This window comes from Squalius cephalus, assembly GCF_949319135.1.
Source record: "Squalius cephalus genome assembly, chromosome: 3".
Lineage (NCBI taxonomy): Eukaryota > Metazoa > Chordata > Actinopteri > Cypriniformes > Leuciscidae > Squalius > Squalius cephalus.
The window spans coordinates 7,267,766-7,292,165 of NC_137124.1; the positions used below are offsets into that span (position 1 = coordinate 7,267,766).

Consider the following 24,400-nt stretch of genomic DNA (forward strand, 5'->3'; position numbering starts at 1 on the left):
TTTAAATTTTCATTGTGAAAAACAAGGTTGTGTTCCATATCGTGGTGTTCAGCGATTTTAACATAGTATCGTCATCATATCAGTGTAGATGTAGATGAACCAAAATTAAAACATTAAAAGTATTAAAAAGTATTGTGATACTTGGTGCCACAGTGACAATCTTGTCCAAAAAAGTATTGCTATACCACGATACTCAATATGTTGTCCCACGGTGAGTAATTTTTCCCTGTTGCACCTACACAAAATTTGAGGGTTCCCCCACCTGCCAAATCCCACTTTAACCACTGGGTATAGGTATATATAATGTACTGACTGCTGCTTTGTAAATTTTTAACAGGAACGGGCAACTTCAGTCCATTTTTTAGGCCTCCTTTGCACCTCAAAAAAGGGACTGAAGTTGCCTGTTCCTGATAAAAATTTACAAAGCAGCAGTCAGTACATTTTATATATATATAATATTAAATATTTAATATTGCAGTACATCATATTAGCTAAGTACTGAACAACAACTATTTTACCTATATCAACAGCAAATCTTTTAGAAAGGCATGGTCTCTTTTGAGTCTTTGCTGGTGATGCTTGATTTCTTTCAAGACAACATACTCTGAAATACAGCTCATCCCATGACAAAATGCCTACATGACATGTTGGTGATATCAAGATGATTTGTTTCCATTAGAAGCTAAACTCAAGCCATGAAATCTTGTTATGGGTATAAACCTAACATTAACCCATAATGTTGGCTTTGGGAATAAGTTTGCTTGTGATACCTGAATTTATTTTTTAAGGACAAGTCATTTTTTGCATGTTGCTGTGTGGTTGCAAGCTGCTAACAGTAATTCCTGAATCTAGCAAGCCGAATATTCCACAAGACCCTGTTGGAGAATTTTCCTTGATTCATGTCTAAGTATGATGTAATGAAAATGACATGCATGAAAAAATAGGTCTGAAAAAGATGAGAGAATGGAAAAATACCCAGACATGCAGAGTGTCAAAATACTGTATGAAACAAAGCACCATTATGTGAGGTTTGACCAATAGAGAAGACATGTCTAACTGTGCCAAGGTCACCAGGCGTGACAGAGGGGAAGAGATAGATTTGAGGGTGCCTATTGGGCACCTAGCGATAAGAAAAAAGTATAAGACATGAACACTGGCCAATGTAACTTTAGATGTCCGAATGGCTTCTCACTTTGTTGCTTGTCAATAAAGTTAATTATTCTGACCTGGAACCTCGACTCTGAGAAACTTCTTTGAGACCTGAACCAAAAAGAACTTTGAATTTGCCACAACAACCCTTACTAAACCAATCTTTTAAAAGGCTTTTAAAAAAGTCAGGATGACATGTATTTGATGACTTCATTCTATATATATATATATATATATATATATATATATATATATATATATATATATATATATATATATATATATATATATATATATATATAAGCACAAGCCAATGTGAGAGGGGTAATTAGAGCTGCTAAAAAGATCTACTGAAGTTATTGTGATTCTATAAGAGAGAAAATGATAATGATTCTATAGGAGATAAACTGGTTTATGTATAGAGCATACTTCTACATTGTGCAGTATTTACCAAAGAACAAGAGGAGTTGGTTAAGAAATTTAAAGATAAAGGTGTAATCAATTTCAATCTATCAAATCTATTATGTTGTGGCTCAGGACAGAGAGAAATAATTAATTATCTCAAAATAACAGATTTTAATTTATATTTATATGGCATTATTATTTTTTATTTATATATATATATATATTTATTTTATTTATTTATTTATTTTGTCTTTCCTTTGTATTGATGCTTCACACTTCCACATTCAGAGAGGGTAAGCTGGACTTCACACTCATGGATCTGCAGACTCTCCTACACTCCAATGAAGCAAAGTCTTCCTTTAATCTGGTCCTCTTCGGTCAAAAATGACCGAAAACTTTTATGTTTCTGAATTGTTTATTTATTTATTTTTGCTTCATCAGAATGGGATGACACTTGGTGACTTTTGTTGTATTAGCTATGTAAACACAAAAAAATCATGGACATGATTCGGATATGTTAAAGGGTCGTAAAAAAGTCACACTTTGTCTCCTTTGCGGTCAAAAATGACGACATAGGAAATGAATGGGAAATACGAAAACTCAGAGAAACTTTTGGTGGTACAAACTACAAATCAGTCACTGTGCAGGAAAAAAGTTCACAGCAATGAAGGGGTGACACTCTAAAACATCAAGACTGCAAATAAGCCCCCCCCCCCCCCCCCCCCCCCCCAATACACTACACACACACACACACACACACACAGAGAGAGAGAGAGAGAGAGAGAGAGAGAGAGAGAGAGAGAGAGAGAGAGAGAGAGAAATGAACTGTTAAGACTCCAACAGCAAATTTTGAGAATATGCAAAATAAAATCAATAAATGAAAAAAATACAAAAGAAACTCTCTCTCGCTCAAATGCACATGCGCGCGCGCACACACACACACATAAATAATAATTGTGTTTGCTCTTATTTAGCCTAATAGGTGTTCCTGATTATGTTTCATATGCAACAATACATAAAATAATTACAGTTTGTATGTATATAGTTAAAATAATATTTATTATTATTATTATTATTAAATTTGAATTCCTGTTTTTTAACCTACAGTTTGATAATGATTGTTTGCTGTTGTTATTTTATTATGTTTTTTGCTGTTAGATCATAATTGGTGTTCCCTTCTGAAGTTGTATTACCATTTACAGAATTAAACTGAATAAAATACCAATTAATTGCAAAATGTCTGTATAAAGTGTTTTAATTATCACTATCCATCCCTTATTTTGTCAGATTTTTTAATTATCAAATACTGAGTAACAAAAGTGCTTGCATTGTGCTCCCTTTCTAACCAAATGTTATTGTTTGATTGTAATCATAATGCAAAACCTGATACTTATCTAACAAAAAATATCTTAACCTTGACTAAAAGTAATCTTTTAGAAAGTCTAAATATATATTAAAAAAAAAAAAAAAATGGAGAAATCATGTCTAAAAAAAACAGTGGGAATCAAAAAGCCTCTCTATAGGGAGCTACAGTATAGCCTACAGGCGTTTTTACTTTTTTAACGCCACTGGATGGCGCTTTTCTCACTTCAAAAAATGGATTGTAAAGGCCTGCACTCTATTTTAATGTGAAAAGTTGCATTTATTGAAAAAAAAAAAAAAAATTAATTCTAATGGAAAAAATAGCTCTTTTTTTATAATTATTGCATAGTACCATAGAAACCATTCAAAATTCTAAATAATAATCAACAAATATTATTGAACAAAAATATATTACATTGGTTTTCCTGGAAAAAAAAAAAAAACCTTTACATTTTAAGGCTTTGGTCACTTTTGGCTGCGAAGGAGACAAGTGTGACTCCTAAACGAAGAGGACCAGAGGGTTGCTTTGAAGGGTGTGGATTCTGGAATGCACTGCTGCTTCAATGTATAATTGAAATTGAAAATAATACTGAAAATAGGTTAAGATGAATGTTAAAGGTGTGCCCCCTAAAAGCACAAGTGGTTAAATTAGGCTCAAATTAGGCTTTAAGTAATTTGATCTTATCTTGCAAGTTAAACACATCCTCATTTGAGTAGTTTATTTCATTTTCAACCATAAAACTGTTTGCAATGTGTGTTACTTTCCTATTAAATTGTTCAACTTGTCTGATCATTTTATTAACTGCTGTGCATGATGAATCAGTCCATTCTTAGGGAGTTGAGCCTTAGTGGAAGATCTTCGCCATGCCTTTCTCTCCTTCTTCTCCGTCTTGCAAGCTCTTTTTGCGTTGTCCCTCCAGAGGTGTTCATCTATAACATCGTCCATAAAAATCTCAACCTTGTCTGTTACATTAACACTTCTTATTTCTGGGTCATTTCCATCCGTAACATTCAATGCATGCAGATAGTCATTAATATACCATTTCTTCAGAAGAAGATTTTTAAGGGAATTTATCAGAAGATGATTTATCAGAAAAATTCATAATCAAATGTTCTTCAATATTTATTACATGTGTTAGTCCTTTTGGTTACAGGTTAAGAAACCACTGTCATTGTTGGAGATTGATTAAGTTGTTGTTCTGGGCATGTTGGCACCCAGCAACCCAAATCTGCGACCTGGAAGGTCACGACGTGCCTGACTTCAGGGTCCGAGTGTCAGCCGCATAATCAATGGAGATATGCTTCAGACTATCTGTATATGTGTGGAAAATTAATATGTTTCTCTATTTCTTAGCCAATCATAAAATGCAACTTGAAGCAAGGATATAGTTCAGACCTTGGTGTAGGCCAGGGTATAACTGCTGTGTGTGTAAGTGAGTGAGAGTGTGTGTGTAGGGTATAACTGCTGTGATCTTTGTAACTGTAAGTCTTAAAGCTGACTTCTGATGAAACTGCAAACTATCTTCAGTAAAACTTTTCTTTATTATAATTCTGACTCTGGGTCTTAATTCATCATATCTGGCTCTTTGACTGTAAAACCCCTTACAGCTTCTTACTGGAAATAATAGGGTTTAAATAAAATATAGCCTACTTATGAGATATATAAATATTTTAACACTTCAAGCAAACACTGTGACATTACATACCGTTTTGCATACTATTTATGGAACTACACTTGTTATGAAAAAACCTTCAAAAACTATTTAATGTAATCTTGACCTTTAAGAAGTTTGTGCAATTATCACAAAATATTCAAATTTAATTGGTTGTTTAAGATGCGTTTAGTCCTGAAAAATAGTTTACTTCAGTAGACATGTCGAAAGCATTCACATACTAAACGCAAGCGGCAACATTCTGATCTGAAAAATGAAGCCTACCCGGAAGTGCGAAAAACTGCAATACATCGAAAATCCGCAAGGGGCAGGTCCCAAAAGGGAGCAAATGTCCATAGCCCCCATGTTAAAATGTCCGTTTTCACAGCATAAATTCATGTTTTTGCAAGTTGGTCCCATGGACTTTTATTGTATTTTTCGATAGGTTCCGAGTGCCTGACAACTGTGAGGGGGGTGAATTTTTTTCTAACTCGTTAGTTTAGATCGTATTTAGTTATAAAATATATGACAATAAGGGCGTGGTTAACTTTGATTGACAGCTTGATTGACAGCTGACAAGGCAGCGCCGCGGAGAATGACAACATAAGACGCGCCATTTTTTAATACAGTTGACATATAATACTACTGTTTCTGTATCATGAAATGTAGTTTTAAGAGTTTTTCAGGCGAGAATGTAGTTGTTTAAAGCTCAAATCTGTGGTTTATTTAAAGATTTATGAAAATTTTATCCAGTTGATCCAGCGATGACCGGGCGCTCGGCGCGATGTACCCCGCCTGGAGCAGTCTTTCATCGGCTTAACGTTCTGAGGTTTGCCGCCAGTGCCGCTGACTCTGGCGTCTCTGTAGTGGTTAAACATGAGATATAATTCATCTTGTGTATATCTAATGGGCGATTTTTGGTCTCGTGAATCTATATTTTTTTCCCTGGGCAATCGTTTTGGCTGAGGGGAAGTTTCATAACTTTATAAGCTATTTAACTTGTACCGATGTATGGTTAGACTCGCGCTGACTTTGTATGTTTGACTGAATTGTTTGCTTTATTTGTATAGCTTCTTATACCTTTTACTTATACTTTTATAATGGCTAACATTGATAAAACTGAATTTTAACAAAAAGAGACTGGGTTGAGTTTTTGTCATTTTAAATTTTAATACAACGAAGATGATATGTAATGTTGTTTACTGCAAAATCTGTTGTTTAGTACAAATGCACATATTGCCTAAACCATAAAATGTATAATATTTTTATATTATATTTAAAATGAAAAGAGGCAGGTTTGTGTTTTTTATATCTATATATATATATTTTTTTTTTTTCATAAATAGGCAAACGTTATGTGCAGTTGAATATAATCAATATGCGTTGCCTGAACCACATTTGTGTGGCTATAATGTTTAAGATTTCTTTAAATGAAAACGAAAAGAGTTAGTATGGTGTTTTATAACATATTTCGTTGCCTGAAATATACACAGAGATAACCGGAGTAGCAGGCGAGCTGAGTGACGTGCGCTGCGTTAGAAGGTGGGCGGGGTTAGGATTTCCCAAGATTTTCCAAGATGGCGCCGCCCATACCCCCCATAAACGGCTTCAAACCCGTTCTGCAGAAAGTCTATGGGTGACGTCACAGACGCTTTGTCCATATTTTTTACAGTCTATGACTAAACGCAAATAAAAAGAAGTTAAAGGAAATCTCTAATTTTTGAGACATTGAGGTGGCTCTTAAAAGAGCCTTTGTGTTTGTATGACTGATATACAGTGGATTTAAGCGCGCTCTCCGCGGATGCGGCGGGCCAGCTGGATGTCTTTGGGCATGATGGTGACTCTCTTGGCGTGGATGGCACACAAGTTGGTGTCCTCAAACAGACCCACCAAATAAGCCTCGCTCGCCTCCTGCAGGGCCATGACAGCCGAGCTCTGGAAGCGCAGATCCGTCTTGAAGTCTTGAGCGATTTCTCTCACCAGGCGCTGGAAGGGCAGTTTGCGAATCAGCAGTTCAGTGGACTTCTGGTAACGGCGGATCTCTCTCAGCGCCACGGTACCGGGCCTGTAGCGATGAGGCTTCTTAACGCCACCGGTAGCGGGAGCGCTCTTACGGGCGGCTTTAGTGGCCAGCTGCTTCCTCGGGGCTTTTCCTCCGGTGGACTTACGAGCGGTCTGCTTAGTTCTTGCCATTGTGTTTCAGTGAAGAAGACGAACAAATGAATAGTTCACTAGAACACAGCGCGTATTTAAGCCCAGGGCTGCCATGCGCTCATTGGATGGCTTTGCTTCAGAGGCATTTGATTGGTTATTGTCAGGCGTCTGTAAATGACAGTTGGCCAATGGCTGTACGCCTCCTGTTTTCAAAGACGAGACAAGAGTTTGTGGTTCCCGCCCGAACATCCTTTGTTTCTCTTTGAATAGAATAGGCGAAATCAGGTATTAATTTGCACAGCAGATTTTTTAAATATTATTGATAGTGTAGAGTTGGACTTGTGGCACTGTTAAAAACTGAGATAAATAGTACATATATTTAACCACGTTATGTTACAATTCTTTGTATTGATATCAATATATCAGTTTAAATATTTTTAGCCATGCTAATAAAACTATACACACTTTCATAAAACATTCATTAAATCCTTATAAATAGTGTAGGGAGACTGGATAACAATAAAACATGTTACTTATTAAAATTCTCTAGGGACATGCATTTCTAATCAGATTTAAGTAGTTACAAATTAGCGTCATTGAAAAACTGATGGAATCTCAGATCAAAGAGCATAGTTTCCGTAAGAAATTTCGTTTCAATATATATATATATATAGATATTCTTTGTTTCGTTAAATTTCGTTTATATATAGTCAGCATTGTATAGTAGTATAAGAACTATCAATTCATGGGCATTCTTCTGTCATTCTCCCTTTTTGTTTTTAATCAAACGAACTTTAATTAAAAAAATCAAATAAAAATAGGACGAATGCAAAAACTCTTTCTTGGAGAAATTGTGTGGCTCTTAAAAGAGCCTTTGGTTTGAAGAGAAGCTTCCGTCAGTCTACTTGGCCTTCGCGGGCTTCTCGGTCTTCTTGGGCAGCAGCACGGCCTGAATGTTGGGCAACACACCGCCCTGAGCGATGGTCACGCCACCCAGAAGCTTGTTCAGCTCCTCGTCATTGCGCACCGCCAGCTGCAGGTGTCGAGGGATGATGCGGGTCTTCTTGTTGTCCCGAGCGGCGTTTCCAGCCAACTCCAGGATCTCAGCGGTCAGATACTCGAGCACAGCGGCCAAATACACCGGAGCTCCGGCACCGACGCGCTGGGCATAGTTGCCTTTGCGGAGAAGCCTGTGAACACGGCCGACGGGGAACTGCAGTCCCGCCCTGGAAGAGCGACTCTTGGCCTTAGCGCGAGCCTTTCCCCCGGTTTTACCTCTTCCACTCATTGTAGCTTACAGTTATTGCTCTTCTATTAGGATCGGAGAGAATAATACTTTCGAAAGCTGTGTTCTGACTTTAAAAAGAAAGCTCACTAGTCTCCTATTGGCTGGTGTCTGAACACATCATCGAGCCAATCAGTGAACTTCCCTCCAAACCCAACCCCCTTTCTACTATTCTCAATAGTGTTTGCTACTTTTAATGTGTTTGCTACTTTCAATGTACTTCTTTAAGTTTTTAATGGGTCATTAATTTTGTTTCATTTGCACTATTTTGACATTTTTCTATTTATTTAGTATTTATGACTTTGTAAAGCATGTTGAATTACCATTTTTCACTTTACTGTCTGGTTTTTAGCATAGTAATAAATTAAAGTCGCTCTTGAAGAAATGCAGTTTCAAAGTTCACTGGTATGAACATAAACTCTACGAACAGATACTGATTTAATCAAAATGTTTAAATTGTAAATTTAAACGTAAACGTCTCAAATTATTAAACTCAGATTAGGACATTTAGTTCAATTAAGAAATATAAGTAGCTTTTATAAACGTGCCTTTGGGAGAAAAAAAATAAACAAAAAACATTAGGCCTATGTGTGCATCTTGAGATAAAACAATGGCACCGACCTATTTTAAGATATGTTAGTGCAAGTGCTTACAGTTAAAACAGCTAAAATATGCTGTTTAGTCTGGGACTAGGCTTAAGCCTTCATTGTCTGTGAAACGGGATAAATGTGTGTGCACGTGAACATAAAGGGCGCATGTATTGTCTTCGCGGTAACAATGACTTTCATTGAACAGATGACTGATGAAATAATACTCTTCACTGTGAATTAGTGGGTGGCTCTTAAAAGAGCCTTTTTTTGAGAAAAGAAACAAACAGTAACGTTAGATTTATTTCTTCTTAGGAGCTGCCTTTTTAGGCTTGGCGGCTTTAGGTTTTGCTGCTTTAGGTTTCGCTGCTTTGGGTTTGGCCGCCTTTGCCTTTTTTGGGCTGTTGGCTGCTTTCTTAGGAGTCGCCGGTTTCTTGGCCTTCTTGGGGCTCTTCGTTGCCTTCTTAGCGGCGGGTTTCTTCACCTTCTTCGGGGATTTCTTAGCGGCGGGCTTCTTTGCTGCTGCAGTTTTGGGCTTCTTAGCGGCAGCGGGTTTCTTGGCTGCGGGCTTCTTGGTTTTAGGAGCCGCTTTCTTGGCGGGTTTCTTCTTGGTCTCGGCTGTCTGCTTGTTGAGTTTGAAGGAGCCCGAGGCGCCGGTCCCTTTAGTCTGGACCAGGATGTCATTAGTAACGAGACTCTTGACGGCGGTCTTGACGCGGGAGTTGTTCTTCTCCACATCGTATCCCCCGGCAGCGAGCGCTTTCTTCAGGGCGGCGAGGGACACACCGCTCCTCTCTTTAGATGCGGACACAGCCTTGACGATCAGCTCGCGGACGCCTGGACCCGCTTTCTTGCTTTTAGCTGCTGATTTCTTCTTGGCCGCTTTGGTCGCGGATGCTGGAGCGGTTTCTGCCATGATTTCTCTGAGTGAATCTGGACTCACACAATCTGTGATCGACAATGAACCGCAGCGCATTTAACCGCAGCATGAGAACCGCGTAGACTCAACCTGCCCTGTTCAGTGTCTGCTCCTCCACTAACGCCTTTGCTTGTGTTTTCTCCTTTCATATTTGGAATAAAGCTGGAGTTGTAAAAGAGTTTAGTAGAGTAAAAACAACGTACACATCGAGTAGAGAGATTGAACTTTAATTTGTAGACTAAAACACGCGAAAAATTAACATTTATTTTAGAATCGTCGGATGAAATCCAAAGCGAGCACCTGTTATGAACAAGGCTGCGTGTATATTTCATGTAATTGTGTGTATTAACAGAAGTAAACTACTGAGTGTGTCATCTTGGTTTTGAACTAGCACTTTGACAATGGCTTTAATATATGGAAGATCGCTGAGGGACTTGTGGAGTGTTTCATTCAGAAGTTGTTTTGTGCAGCTTGAAGCACACACACATCTGTCTGTGTAACTGCTCTGCATCTCTGGTCACTGATGATTCCCACATGTTATAAAGATGCAAGAACCCTTGAATGAAGTTCAAAATCACAGCACCTGATCGCTAAGATATTTTTGAACTGATTAATAAAACTTAAAAATGTATTGGTATATGTGAAAGCATTGTTATAATATCATAAAAGAATGTTGGTCGTGATTTCTTTCTAAATTTATTAATGCATATTTATTTTTCTCAAACAAAGCTTCATTGTTATTAAATTAAACACTGACAGGATTACAGTTTTTTTCCAATTGCTAAAACACAATTTTGCAGACTAGGCTGGTTTTATCAAAATACTTAACACAATTCACAAAACCACACACCCAAACTGCAACATACCTAATATATCCAGCAAAATGAAGCACTGCAACCAAAACTACATAGCATTATCAAAATCAAACTTGTGCACGAAATGGCACACACTTCATTCATATTAGCAGATTTTTGTCTAACCAACTACACACTGTTGAGCAGAATGAAAAGCACTCTCATCTTTAGTATGCTTTGCCATAATACTAAAATAGTTCAAATTGTAGAAAATTCTTCAGATTGTTCACATGCACAGAAATATTTGCAGATACACACACATCCTGTTGAAACATGTTTTTTATTTATTTATTTATTTATTTTCACCAAACAAGTCAATGCATATTGACTGCAAACATGTGACTTTATGTCAGATTGTTGTGTCAGAGAACGTGTTCAGTGCATTTAAAAAGTGCCATTTTGAATTGCAAAATGTGTGTAAAACAGAAAATGTGTTTAGACTTTTGGAGACTGGAGAAGAGGTTTTGCTAATAAAGGCCTTCTGAAGCGAAACAATGAGTTTGTGTAAGAAAAATATTCATATTTAACATGTTACAAAGTAAAATTCTAGCTTCCGGCCAAACAGCCATAGTCTACTTACGCTTAAAGTGCAACTTACGCAACTTGTGACGTCAGAAGTAGCGTAATGCGTAACGTAAATATCAGCAGTATGTCGCATTAAGTTTTTTTTCAATTGCTTACACACTAAAATTAGAACTTTCCCACAATTAGCAAAACCTTACACTCAAGGAGCAAAACACCGGCCTAGATTTGCACAACTGTAAGCACATTGTCAGCTTCACACTTTTTGCAAAACATTACACACAGTGATTTGCAAAATACTAAACACACTTGTATGCATTTGACACAGAAATTTATCACAATGTCATTTCCTTGCAATTTCAAAGCAAAAGCTTTCAAATGAGCACACCCATGAACCAATTGGTTAAACACAGCCACCAGGTGTGCACACACACTGGTGCTTAATTGTAGACACACCAATCAGGTTTCAGCACTATAAAAAGGCAACAGGTAAGTTCACCTGTCTTCAACAAAAATGGACGGTATCAAAGGGAGATGGAGACGGAGACGGAGACCTGGAGGAGGGGTAGGACATGCACGAAGAAGACAACCAAATCTGTGTAACGAAATTCGTGCTACAATTGTGGACCATGTAAACCACGGACTAACACTGAGGGAGGCTGGACTGAGAGTAGCCTATAAGCAGGTACACGGTGGCATCAATATGTTCGGACATTTCGTCAAGAGCACAGGTGAGAAACTTCTCTTCAGTCAACAGAAAATCCATTGCTTACTGCATGTACTATATCAACAGTTTTGGTATATATTCCTGTATGTATCATTTTACAGTAAGCTATGTATTTTGTTTGGCCAACATAGGATTGAACGTTGTGAACAGCAAGGAGGGAGGGGCCCCATATTCACACAGGAGCAAGAGAGAGAGATCATAAACCTCGTTTTGGCCAATGATGCAATCAGACTTCGAGAAATTCAAGCCCATATTGTCAATGATCACCTAATTTTCAATAATGTCCAACAGGTTTCTCTGTCAACAATAGCCCATATCCTTAAAAAACATCAAGTTCTGATGAAACAACTGTATAAAGTGCCATTTGAAAGAAATTCAGACAGGGTGAAAGTCCTGCGGCGTGAATATGTGGTGGCACGTTTCGATCATGTAGTATTGTGTACTGCACACATAACCTTTTTACTGTACATGTAATTTTACTGTATAGCAGACCTACAGTATATTGATCGATACAATGTGATCTTTTGCTGTATTTCAGAGAGTTTTGCAAATGGATGCGGAGGAAGTCCCGCATGAGTTAATATACAGTGATGAGGCTGGATTTAACCTGACAACAGTGCGAAGAAGGGGAAGAAACATCATCGGCCACAGGACTATTGTCAATGTACCAGGGCAACGTGGGGGTAACATTACCCTTTGTGCTGCCATTACACAGAATGGGGTCCTCCACCGCCTTGGGTCCTTACAACACTGACCTCATTCTTACATTTTTAGACCGATTACACAATATTATCACAGCAGCAAACCAAAGGGACCAGATGCAATACATTGTCGTCTGGGAGAATGTAGCTTTCCATCATTCTGCTCTGGCCCAAAACTGGTTTCATCAACACCCACAATTTACAATTCAATACCTTCCACCATACTCCCTCCTTCCTAAACCCCATCGAGGAGTTCTTCTCAAATGTTGGAGGAAGGTTTATGATCTCCGGCCCCATGTCCAGATGCCCCTCATTCAAGCTATGGAGGAAGCATGTGATCAAATTGAACCAGCATCCATACAAGGGTGGATTCGTCACTCCAAAAGATTCTTCCCACGTTGCCTTGCAAATTAAAATATAGCCTGTGATGTTGACGAGGCCCTGTGGCCAGATCTAGCCAGGCGGATCTGAGATGTTTACTTTATTTTTTTTATTCGGTACTGAACTGGATGTGTAATTTGTTACAGTATTACTGTAAGCATACAGTATAATGGTACGTTCAGTAATACTGTATGAAAACTGGAAAATGTTCAGTATTGACTGACTTGAGTACATGAAAAGAAATAAATATTTTTATTATACTGCACAATTGGTGTCATGTGGTGTTGAAGTTATTTTTACACTTTCTCTGTGTAAATGCTAAAAGTGTTTTAGGTTGAGCACAGGAGTGTTTAACTGATTCAAGCTGAGTCAGACCATATGATGGTTGTGTCTGTTATGACAACAAAATAAGGTTTTTATAAGACATTGTATAGTTTTGACAAAAGTGTTCCATTTAATTGCTAATTGTGTGAAGGGGTTTGAAAAACTGGGCCCTGTTTTCAAAATTGTGCTTAAGCAATTGAAGAAAACTGTAAAGAGGAAGTGTTTGTTTCCATTATCTTCATTGTGTAACACCAACCCTGATTCTCATTGCTGTGATCATCATGTCATTTCTCTATACTTATTGCTATATATACATCAACCGCCTGCACCCACAGTGACCATGTGTTGGAGAATTTCATTTGTCTCATACATGAGTCCGAATGCATGATACAAACATCAAAGGAACTAGGCCTAGGATAAGGGAGGCCTACAACTATGGGAGAAAGAGAAAACAAGTCAAAAGGGGACAGCATGATGGGAAACACAGGACATGTCAAAAGTGCATGTGAGGATAAGACAGAAAACTGGGTAAAAGGTTGAATGAGGATAGGGATGGAAAAGTACCCAAAAACCATATGCAAAGTCATTGTCAGAAAAGCGCATGCGCCAGTATGGCCACCAATAGGAATTGGACATTATGGTGTTTCTAATCGGGGCGAAGTGACGAGGAGGAGCAAAAAGAAAAAGATAACTATATGAACGCTAATTGGACACTAAGTGAGGTAATAGGACACCAAGTGGTGAGAAAAAAGGTATAAGACCCAAGTGCAGACCATTGTAAGATCAGATGTCCGGATGGCCAGCCGGCTTCTCACTTTATTGTTTGTCAATAAAGTTATTTCTCCTGAGACCTGAAACTTAGACTCTGAAAGATTTCTTCTGAGATCTGAACCAGATTTTGAACACTTGAACCAAAGATCATAATTCGCCACAACAACCATCAGAGGCCTGAGAGCAGAAGAAAGTCTGTCAGTTGTACTTTCACATGTTTTTTCCACTGTGGCTCTGTGGGTTTAACCAATTCAGACTCTAATCAAGTGACAAAATAATGACAGTAAGAATACTTATTGTCAAGGGTCTCACAACCAGTTTTGAATCACGTACACAGATCGTCATTGTAAAGACCACCTCTGATATTATCACATATAAACCTTTATGCAGCTGCAGAAGTTTGATTGACAGCTGTAGATAATGATGCAGTTTGGCTTTAAATCACTCACACTGACCAGCCAGTCACTCACACATCTCACACTCTCCTTCTACGGAGTTGCAAACTGCTAAAAGTGGCTGTGGACTGGATGTGTCATTGCGTTGCAAAGTCACCCAGAAATTATTGGTAACACTGGTGTTGTCATACTTCCCTTTTCCAAGGCTCTGAGACTGTCAACATTTGGCAATACATATTTTGACTAGTCTGACAGTAATTCATAATGTTTGGTTTAAAGTGGTCTGCATAAAGCCCAATTCAGATCCAGGATTGAAATTAATCACTTCTCATACAGTCTGATGTAGATTTGCATCAATTCCTAATAAACTATCGGTATAACAAACATGCCTAATAAGACTTTTTCTTAAAATTTATTCAAGGCTCTTTATGAGGAACTCTTTCACAATTTCTTTAAAAAAAAAAAATATATATATATATATATATAGAGAGAGAGAGAGAGAGAGAGAGAGAGAGAGAGAGAGAGAGAGAGAGAGAGAGAGAGAGAGAGAGAGAGAGAGAGAGAGAGAGAGAGAGTTTTTGTTTCTCTCTTTTGTTGTAAATTCTTATTCGGTTCTGAAATCAGGGAAGTATAAGCAACTGTGAACTACGTTTTCTTCTGTGTTTGTTCAGGAAGTGTTGAGTCTATAAGACTGACTGTGTTTGACAGCGTGTCATTAATAGATCAGGATGGAGCTCAGTTCACTTCCTCTGATGCTCTGTGAGTATTCTTTTTTTGTCATTTATGCATTATTTTCACATTTTGTATAATGATCTAGTGAATCAGTGCTCATCTGTATTTCATCTTTTTATAGTAAATCTGTTTTAATAATTTGATCTAATAATTTGAGCATCAAATCAGTCTGTGGCTCATAATATCCACACTGTTAATTAAAATTCCTGGTGATTTTGTGTGTGTGTGTGTGTGTGTGTGTGTGTGTGTGTGTGTGTGTGTGTGTGTGTGTGTGTGTGTGTGTGTGTATGTGTGGACATGTTTTTCTACACCGGTGGGGACTTAAACCTGAATGCACACAGACTCATGGGGACTCGTGTCACCGTGGGGACCTAAATTGAGGTCCCCATGGGTACAAAAGCTTATAAATCATACAGAATTAGTTTTTTTGAAAATGTAAAAATGCAGAATGTCTCCTGTGATGGGTAGGTTTAGGGATAGGGGCAGTGTAAGGGGATAGAATATACAGTTTGTACAGTATAAAAACCATTACGTCTATGGAGAGTCCTCACAAAGATAGTGCACCAGACATGTGTGTGTGTGTGTGTGTGTGTGTGTGTGTGTGTGTGTGTGTGTGTGTGTGTGTGTGAAAGTGAAAAACATTAGCTGAATGAGAGTGTATTGATCATTACTGTGATTCTTCAGTCGTTCAGTTTATGGTTTGTAATGGTTCATGTGTTGAATCACACATGCTGTCTTGTTCTGTAAAGTTACTTTGTTGTCTTCAGTAAATCTTCAGCATCTTATATCTTTGGCATAGTAGATCTTTAGTGTATCCTAGTCTTTTTGTGATGTGCTGACTGACATCATCAATAACCAATGATGTCACTTCCCATATGAAGCACTGGTGGCACGCAAGATAAGATCTGCAGTCCGATGGCTTGAGCTTCTCTTCACTTTGTGGTTGTATCATGACAGCATCACGAAGATATTCTTAGCAATGAAGATGATTTCTTCACACTTCCTCTTTCATGCCCAATATCTCCAGTTATTATTGACTGCCTTATATAGATGTGAAAGAGTACAGATCTCTTGCACCAAATCAACATTGTCACACTTTCTGGGTTTTTTTTCTATATTTTAAAAAAGTTTTCTGCATGTTTTAATTTATCTCGCCCACCTTTTAAATGTGTGTGTGTGTGTGTGTGTGTGTGTGTGTGTGTGTGTGTGTGTGTGTGTGTGTGTGTGTGTGTGTGTGTGTGTGTGTGTGTGTGTGTGTGTGTGTGTGTGTGTGTGGTTTGTCTCTTTTTGCTTTTTAGTGCTGATTTCAAACATCCGCCCTGGACAAACTCAAGGTGATTTATACATTTATATTTTATTCCAATCTTATATACAATATAACAATATAGCAATATAGCAGCATGTCAAGTGTTCATGTCATTTAGTGGGTCCTTATGATACAGCTGAGCTGTGTATGAAACAAATACCTTGAATGATTAATGCTTAAACTTCTGATGTTTTGTGTGATGTTATAGAGAGACCAAAGGCTGTAGTGATTATAGAGCCTGACAAACATGAAAGCGTCACTGTCAGATGTGAAATACCAGGAACTGAAGACGACTGGACATACAGCTGGTTTAGAGACGGATCATCTCTGCCCTTCAGCTCTGACAGAGAATTCAGCGTCAAAACTGGTGTATCTCAGATAAGCAGTGACATCACCTGTAGAGGAGAGAGAAGTGATGGACAGAAGTCAGAGATCAGTGACGCGGTTGCACTGACTGTATCATGTGAGTCTGATCCTCTTCACCGCAGAAATAAGTTACACTGAGAAGTGATGACGTGATAAGAAGGGTTTTTATTTGCACAGAAGAAAAGAAGGTGGTTGTAAATAAAGTGAGGTTATTGTTCTCAGTGAGCAGGGCATGATGTTTCAAGAGGAACAGAGCGGTTAGATTTATTGATATTTTAACTGTATTGCACTGTTACTGGACAGACAAGAAATACATTTTCATTATCTTATTTTATTCACTTATCTTGGTTTATTTCGGATGTTTTATCATAACTTCTGTTTGTTCAGTTCTTCCAGAGACACCTAAAGCTGTTCTGACTGTTCAGCCTGAACCATCACAGATATTCAGAGGAGAGAATGTCACTCTCACATGTGACTTACAGGGAGAAGGATGGACATACAGATGGAAGTGTGGAGATGATAGAAAGCACGACTCTAAAGATAAAGATGAAGATGATAAACAGCATGACTCTGAAGAGAAAGATGAAGATGATAAACAGCACGACTCTGAAGAGAAAGAGTTCAAGATCACTGCAGAGATCACACAGAAGTGCATGTGTATCGGCTGCAGAGGATCAAACTGCTCTGACTGGAGTGATGAAGTGACTCTGACTGTGTCGGGTGAGTGATCATCACTGATAGAAAGAATATTGCTCAAATGATACATGAACAATTAATAAACTGCATCGTAAAAAAACGGTACTAGTGAACATTTCTAGACATTTCTAGATTTTACAAGCCATGTCTCTCAGGATCTGTATCTTTCTACATCTTCTTTATGAGAGCTCTCATGTTAGATCATAAAACACCCATACAATTACATTACTCATAATTAGCTGAAGGGTGAGGTAAAATTAAGACGCATTGAGTATAAATGATAGTTCATAAACAGTGATAGATGATGGCTGAAGACTGTATATTAACACAAGATCATGAAATATTTACAGACAAACTCAGAGTAACTGTGAAGCCCCAGAGTTCAGTGTTCACTGGAGACACAGTTACTCTGAGCTGTGACGCGAGACGCTCAACTGGACGGAGGATTATCTGGTACAAAGACTTCCAGAGAATAAAATCTGGTGATGAGACAGAAACACTGAGAGATGTGAAAGTTTCTGATGGAGGAGAGTACAGTTGTGGTGAAATAAGAGAAAACAACTCCACAACACAAGGTCATAGAGTCACGCTAACAGTCAGAGGTAATGTGCCAATCTGATTTAATAAGAGTAATATTAATCCGATTAATGTCTTCCATCAACAGTATCATGTTCTGTCAGTTAAATTAAACATAGTTAATGTCTCACAGAGAGACCCAAAGCTGTATTGCGTGTTCAGCCTGATGGACGTGTGTTCAGAGGAGAGACGGTCACTCTCACATGTGACATACAGGAGACAGACGTCACTAGCTGGACCTACAGCTGGAATAAAGATGATTCAGAGATTCATGTCAGTCAATCACAGGAATACAGGATCAGTTCAGTTAGTGAATCTCACACAGGTCAGTACAGCTGTAGTGGAAGAGAAACGCGAGGATCACGATACACACACACCAGTGATGAAGTTACACTGACGCTTTCAGGTGAGTGTGTTCAGATCAACTTCACATCACGAGTAAAAAAACATCTGCAAATAAGAAACTGTAACCAACAGGTTAAAAAAATAAAACAAGCAGTGAGCAATTTAACAGTAACAGAGAATAGATTGGGTGAATTAATGTTTAATGTATTGAGTTGCACTAGTTATTTAAAGGGATTGTTCACCCAAAAATGAAAATTTCTGAAAAAAGTGAACAACCATTCACTGCCATTATAAAGCTTGGAAGAGCCTGGACATTTTTAATAAAACTCAGATGGTATTCGTCTGAAAGAAGAAAGTCATATACAGCTAGGATGACTTCAGGGTGAGTTAATCATGGGCTAATCATGGGCTAATTTTCATTTTTGGGTGAACTATCCCTTTAATGGATAGGCCTATTAACTCTGCTGATAAGTAACGTCTACAAAAGCAATTTTAATTAAAAAATAATAATAATAATAATTTAAGTTAATAATCAAATTGCAGATGATTAGCTACCCCGACCTTTTTTATTTGACCTACTGACCCTTTATTTTAAAGCATCAGGATATCGTGATCTGATCATTGGAGTGATTGCAGGATTGAGCGTCTTGTTTCTGCTCATCATCTTACTGGTCCTGCTGTGGCGCTGCAAACACAACAAAGGTTCCTCTCAACTCCTCAAAAATATACAGACAAACTTCACTATTATGATCGATGGATTTAAAGATAATTGTATAAATACCTGAGGGCAGGAAAGCCATTTTGCGTTTTGAAAAGCTGGTGTTTAGGAATCATTGCTAAAGTTTCTCTGTGTTTGAGCAGGAGGAGGATCTCCGTCTCCCTCGACTGAACATCAGCAGCACAACATCAGAACAGAAGAGCAGAAGAAGAGTACACATACCCACAATACCTTCTGCAATTATCTATTTTGACATTTGAAATTACAATATACAGAATGATATACATCGACACTGACATGAACGGATAGATAGATAGATAGATAGATAGATAGATAGATAGATAGATAGATAGATAGATAGATAGATAGATAGATAGATAGATAGAAACGTGATCTAACTGACCTATAAAAGGGTGTAGTTTATCAAAATGTGGTTTAATTTTATTTTCCATCATGGATAACAAAATAAGAACTCAATAAGTGAAAGAGTAAAACCAGAAAAAGTCTCAATCTCACTCAGTCTTTCTTCAGACGCAGACTCTGTGAATGGCCCTACTGATGTGACCTATGCTGAGATTGACCTGAAACCAGTGAAGGAAATGAAGAAAAAGAAAGGAAACAAAGGTATGGCCACACCGGACCTCTTCTGCGTGCGTGTTCTGCTGTGATAATGCAGTGATATAAACGCATACATAAATGATTGTTGTAAATAGTGATGTCATTTACATAGTGAAGACTCTACTCTTGTCATCTGTAGGAAAGACCAGCAAGAGTTCTGACACTGTTTACTCCAAACTCAACATCAAAACAGTTTAAGGTAAGCTAAAAACAGCGCAAAATATCACAATATATCATACATATCATGCAATTAATAAAAAAAAAATCAGATTTTATACTTGTATTTGTATGATTTCAGGTGCTGTTGCTGGATCTAGTCATATGACGAATGCTCAGATGAGACACAAAACTCAATGTTGTGATTCAAATAAAAGTTGGTGAATTGGAGATATTACCTTTATTATTAATCATATAGTTTAATTTAGTTAACATAATGAGTAAATATGCATAATCATGACATTATATAAACATGTTTTGTGTCAGTTGAGGTCAGCACAACAGCACACGATTATCAAAAATCTGTAAAAGTCCGTAAAAATTGCAAAAAAAAAAATCTCATCAATGCCATTTTTACTTTATAATGTGGTTTAAATGTTGCCAGTTTTTCCCTGTTAGTGTCATATAAAGTTAGAAAGTCTAGAGAAATAACTGTAATGCTTACATATGCATTCATCTATTACTTTGATTACTATAGTATTATGTATGTTATTACAGAATTCTGAATACTATAAGAAAAAAAATAGCAAAACATCTGTAAATATTCTACAAGTATTCATGTATTATGTATTAATATGTTTGAATCTATCCTCTCGTTGTCCACTAGATGTCCTCATAGAGACGATCTGGTTGTTTCATGTCATTGTGTGATAGTTTTTGCTTTGTACTTGTGTTCTAGTGTCTTCTTTCTGTATTTACTGTGTGCTACTCTTGCATTAATACCTGCATTACATTGTGATTCAATGATGCATGTTAATTAAATAGTTTTAAGTGGTTTGTGTCTGATCTGCATATGATCACAAGTTGAGCTTTGGCTCCACAACAATGTCATTGAAGTGTAAAAAAATAAAGAATAAACAGCGAACTTAATGACAATACTTTTCATTGTAGTTTAGATTTCGTTTTTAACAGATTTGTTGTCATAGTGTTTTGCAAACTAAGATATATTGAAAATAATTCAAATCATTAGCCTAGATTTTAAATACGTTTTTTAAAAATAACAGATTAATTTCTATGATTAAAATGTGCTGTTTAACTCGCTAACGCATGAGCCCCATCGTGGAAAAATCATCAACAACTGAGTCAACTTAAACCAAAGAATAAGTGATGGACCCTGATCAATTCAAACTGTTTCTAACCAAGTAAATGCAAACACATAAAAATTTAAATAAAACTAGTGTGTGATCAATATAATGGATGACAATTTTTAATGCTGTGTAAGAACTGAACCAATCGATAGTTTCACATGAAAGGTACAGACTAGTTCAAAACAATATATTCAGAGTGTGTGTGTGTGTGTGTGTGTGTGTGTGTATGACATTAAAGCCTTTTTTTTATTATGAGTTGCACTCAAAAACAGGATATTAAATTTATTCAAGACGCACGTCAAGTGGTTCCACGCAAGTTGTAAGAACTAAATAAAGTACTATATCACTTGTGAAGTGAAACTAACCATGATGTAGGGACTATTTTACACCAGGGATACACCTCTATCTTTCTGAGAAAGACTCTGAGGTTTATATGAACCACACATGTGCCCTTTTACAATCCAGTTAAACACTCTTGTGACGTAACGCTGTCGTGACGTAACGCTGCTTTGACTGTCGGGAAGAAGTCTGCTTCAGTGAGTGCTTTAAAGTCACCGTTACGATGATCAGTGTTAGTCCTTGACTTTTTAACATTAGTTTTTTTATGGCTGCTGTAACTGTTTATAAGACACATTTATTATCTGTCTATAGATTATGATAATCAGAACACTCAATGAATGTAAAACCAAACATTATTTGCTCTGAATTGTGTTTTAAAACCAAATTTAAGAACACCATCATTCACTTAGTAAAATAAAGATAAATGACAATAAATGATAAATGACCAAATAGAATCTGTAAGGCAAACTAAAGTACTTTTTTTTATTATTCCAACTCAACTTTTACTCACTTTTATATTTAAAAATGATATAATTTGAATATTTATTTATCTTTGAATTTTCTCTATGGCATTTTTTTAAGAAAAAAAAAAAAGTATCTTATTTCATTCTCCAAAAATAAATGTGAACTTCCTGTGTGTGTTGCCTGTGAAAACCACATCGTTTACATGCGGAAATCATTAATCATATGCCCTCATTCAGCTAAATACATCACAATCTGGATTCTACAGCTTTTTTTTTTTTTTTTTTTTAACTGATTGTGTAAGTTTTTATATATTTTATATCTTCCTTAAATGAAACGAGTGCAGCCAATAAATAACAAATAAACAAACAAAAGTATAACCTTTATTTTACAAAAATAAGACCTTTGTACTGAGCAAATGAGACTCATTCAAACCGGAGCAACAAAGAAATATTAAACATCAAGCAGTGCGTTTGAGAGAATGTGTAACACAGCAGACTCCATGATTCTCTTCAATATACTACCAATATTTTTGCAGTAGCCTATATACACTGTGCACTGTATGCTATTTTGTTTGCATTAAATACTTGGATGACCAACTGCATTTGCCAAAGATTAGCACAAGGTATCATCTGATCATTTCATTTCCTATTAGGAATGGAATAACGAGAAATGAAAAGACGGATCGTTTATTTGTTTTTGTTTTTTTTTTTGTTGTTTTTTTTTGTTTAGTTTAATAAACGGAAAATGCGATTTTGGCTTGATTTCTCAATTTTCGTTTGTGGTTTACAAATCGGTTTATGGCTTTGATATTTCGGCCCTGTCCCAAATGGCACCTTAAGCACTCGTGGTCTTCCTATGAGAGTCCGCACTTTCGTGACGTAATGCCGCTTTGACTGTCGGGAAGAAGTCTGCTGCGGAGTCCGCATCAGTGCGAGCTCGGCAAAAGTGCGCATCGAGGGCGCATATTGACCGCAAAGGGGGCGCTCGTGAGCACCCTTCTGAGGCCTAAAATGACAAATGGGACACGGTCTCACAGACATATCGGACACGCACACGCGGCAGCCATTTAAAGTCCACATAAAACATCCACAATGCAGAACGAATACAAAAACACACACATATAGGCTTACACACATATAACACCATGTTCAGGTTTGACTGCATTGTAAAAAACAATGATACTTCAGATACTTTGACCAAAGATTATTTTTTATTGTTATAATAATGATTTTATAATGTCTAAACACAAATCTAAATGAAAACTTGTAAAAAAACAGACGAATACCTACAGTATGTGGAAACGCAAACGAGCCAGTGAGTGATACTCTGTAGCCATCTAGTGGCTGTCCTTGAAATGTCATGTAATTTTAATTTCAAATGTGTTTGCTTTCCAGTAGATGGCAGCAATCTTCCACTAAAACACGGCACATTGTCCGTGCTATCTCCATGAGCGAAATTAAGAAATTCAATTAGATATAAATTATAACAAATGCAAATACATTTTAAAAAAACACCATATGAGAGTGACATTACGTATGTTTTTTTTTTTTTTAATACACTTGTTATTAATTGTCAGTCCTATGAGTTATGAGCTCAGTTTGTAGAAATAATACTTGCATTCAATTAGGAAGAGCACACAGCAGCTTCTGGTGTCACACACACACACACACACACACACATCTACTGATCTCATTAAAAGGCGAGTGGGAAATTTTATGTACATGTTATCACGGTCATGTTTATCATTGTTTTTACGCCCAATCCTTGTTGCCTATACAATAATACAGTAAACCATTTTACTTTTATCCATATTATATCAAATATTTTCATTGCATTATAAATAGGCTATACATAAAACACCACAGCATGTCAGCATATTGTAGCCTATGGCTTGCGATCTCTCAGCTGTACATTAGAAGCGAAGCTATCCTGGCAGGTTGATGTAGGCTACACTGTTGAGTACATCCCTGCACCACTAATTGTGTTCCCAGCAACATAATTCTGCATTAAATTTCAGCGAGTGGTACAAAAGCTTATTAAAGTGGGATTTGATTGTGCAGTATGGACTCTTATTCTGGCTGTACTGAAGACGAAGCGGTTTGACCAATCAGATGAAAGGGGCGTTTCAGCGCCGCCCACATGTGCGAACGAAATAGACCAGCTTAACTTTTCATTTCCAGTGTGATGAATGAACGAGATATTAACATTTGTTCCTTGACTCATCATTTGATAATATTTTCAAATATTAAGACATTTTTACACAAAATAGAATAAACAATGCAAAAAAAAAAAAAAATTGCTGTATTAAACATGCTACAAAATGAGGTCACTGGATAACGATATAGGACTGTTTTAAATGTAGGCTATAATTAATCACTGAACACACTCTTAAAAATAACGATCCTTTATTGGCCCATGATTGGTTTCATTTAAATTGGAAAAGGTTCTTTAGATTTTTATAATATTCCTCACACACAAGAAAAAAATGTTCATTTAAGAACTGATCACTGAAAGCTTCTTTGAGAAACCAAAAATGGTTCTTCAATTGACATCACACCCTTATATAAATACCCCTCTGGAGGGCAAAACAAGGATTTATTATATAAAATATTACTTATAAATATTATTATATTACAATATTACTTTTAATATCACTAAGATAATGATATTATGAGACCAAATTCAATATACACCTTATTGATGATGCATAGGTACGCAGATAAATCCAGAATATAAACACAACGCAC

The 24,400-nt window shown here is 37.0% G+C and overlaps 4 protein-coding genes across 4 annotated transcripts in view; 1 reads left to right on the top strand and 3 right to left on the bottom strand.

Moving 5' to 3' along the window:
* The window catches only part of LOC307156321 (immunoglobulin superfamily member 1-like), a gene marked incomplete at its 5' end in the record, with an annotated part of 516,462 nt that extends 492,157 nt beyond the window's left edge, over positions 1-24,305 (top strand). The window contains 8 exons of the mRNA XM_079867612.1: positions 16,980-17,312; positions 17,639-17,890; positions 17,998-18,270; positions 18,807-18,911; positions 19,071-19,139; positions 19,459-19,551; positions 19,685-19,744; positions 19,844-24,305. Of these exons, the coding sequence (XP_079723738.1) occupies positions 16,980-17,312; positions 17,639-17,890; positions 17,998-18,270; positions 18,807-18,911; positions 19,071-19,139; positions 19,459-19,551; positions 19,685-19,743 (1,184 nt within the window). The 3' untranslated portion in view covers position 19,744; positions 19,844-24,305. The remainder of the gene's footprint in view (positions 1-16,979; positions 17,313-17,638; positions 17,891-17,997; positions 18,271-18,806; positions 18,912-19,070; positions 19,140-19,458; positions 19,552-19,684; positions 19,745-19,843) is intronic.
* On the bottom strand, positions 6,296-6,928 carry LOC307156297 (histone H3.2). Its single transcript, XM_079867591.1, has one exon. It carries the CDS (start codon positions 6,759-6,761, stop codon positions 6,351-6,353), a length of 411 nt encoding a protein of 136 aa, XP_079723717.1. The 5' UTR covers positions 6,762-6,928; the 3' UTR covers positions 6,296-6,350.
* LOC307156165 (histone H2A-like) lies at positions 7,601-8,032 on the bottom strand. The gene has a single exon (XM_079867393.1). It carries the CDS (start codon positions 8,008-8,010, stop codon positions 7,624-7,626), a length of 387 nt encoding a protein of 128 aa, XP_079723519.1. The 5' UTR covers positions 8,011-8,032; the 3' UTR covers positions 7,601-7,623.
* LOC307155021 (histone H1) lies at positions 8,896-9,526 on the bottom strand (the record flags this gene model as incomplete). Its single annotated transcript, XM_079865320.1, has 1 exon — positions 8,896-9,526. Exon 1 carries the CDS (start codon positions 9,508-9,510, stop codon positions 8,896-8,898), a length of 615 nt encoding a protein of 204 aa, XP_079721446.1. The 5' UTR covers positions 9,511-9,526.
* Positions 24,306-24,400: the final 95 nt, after the last annotated feature.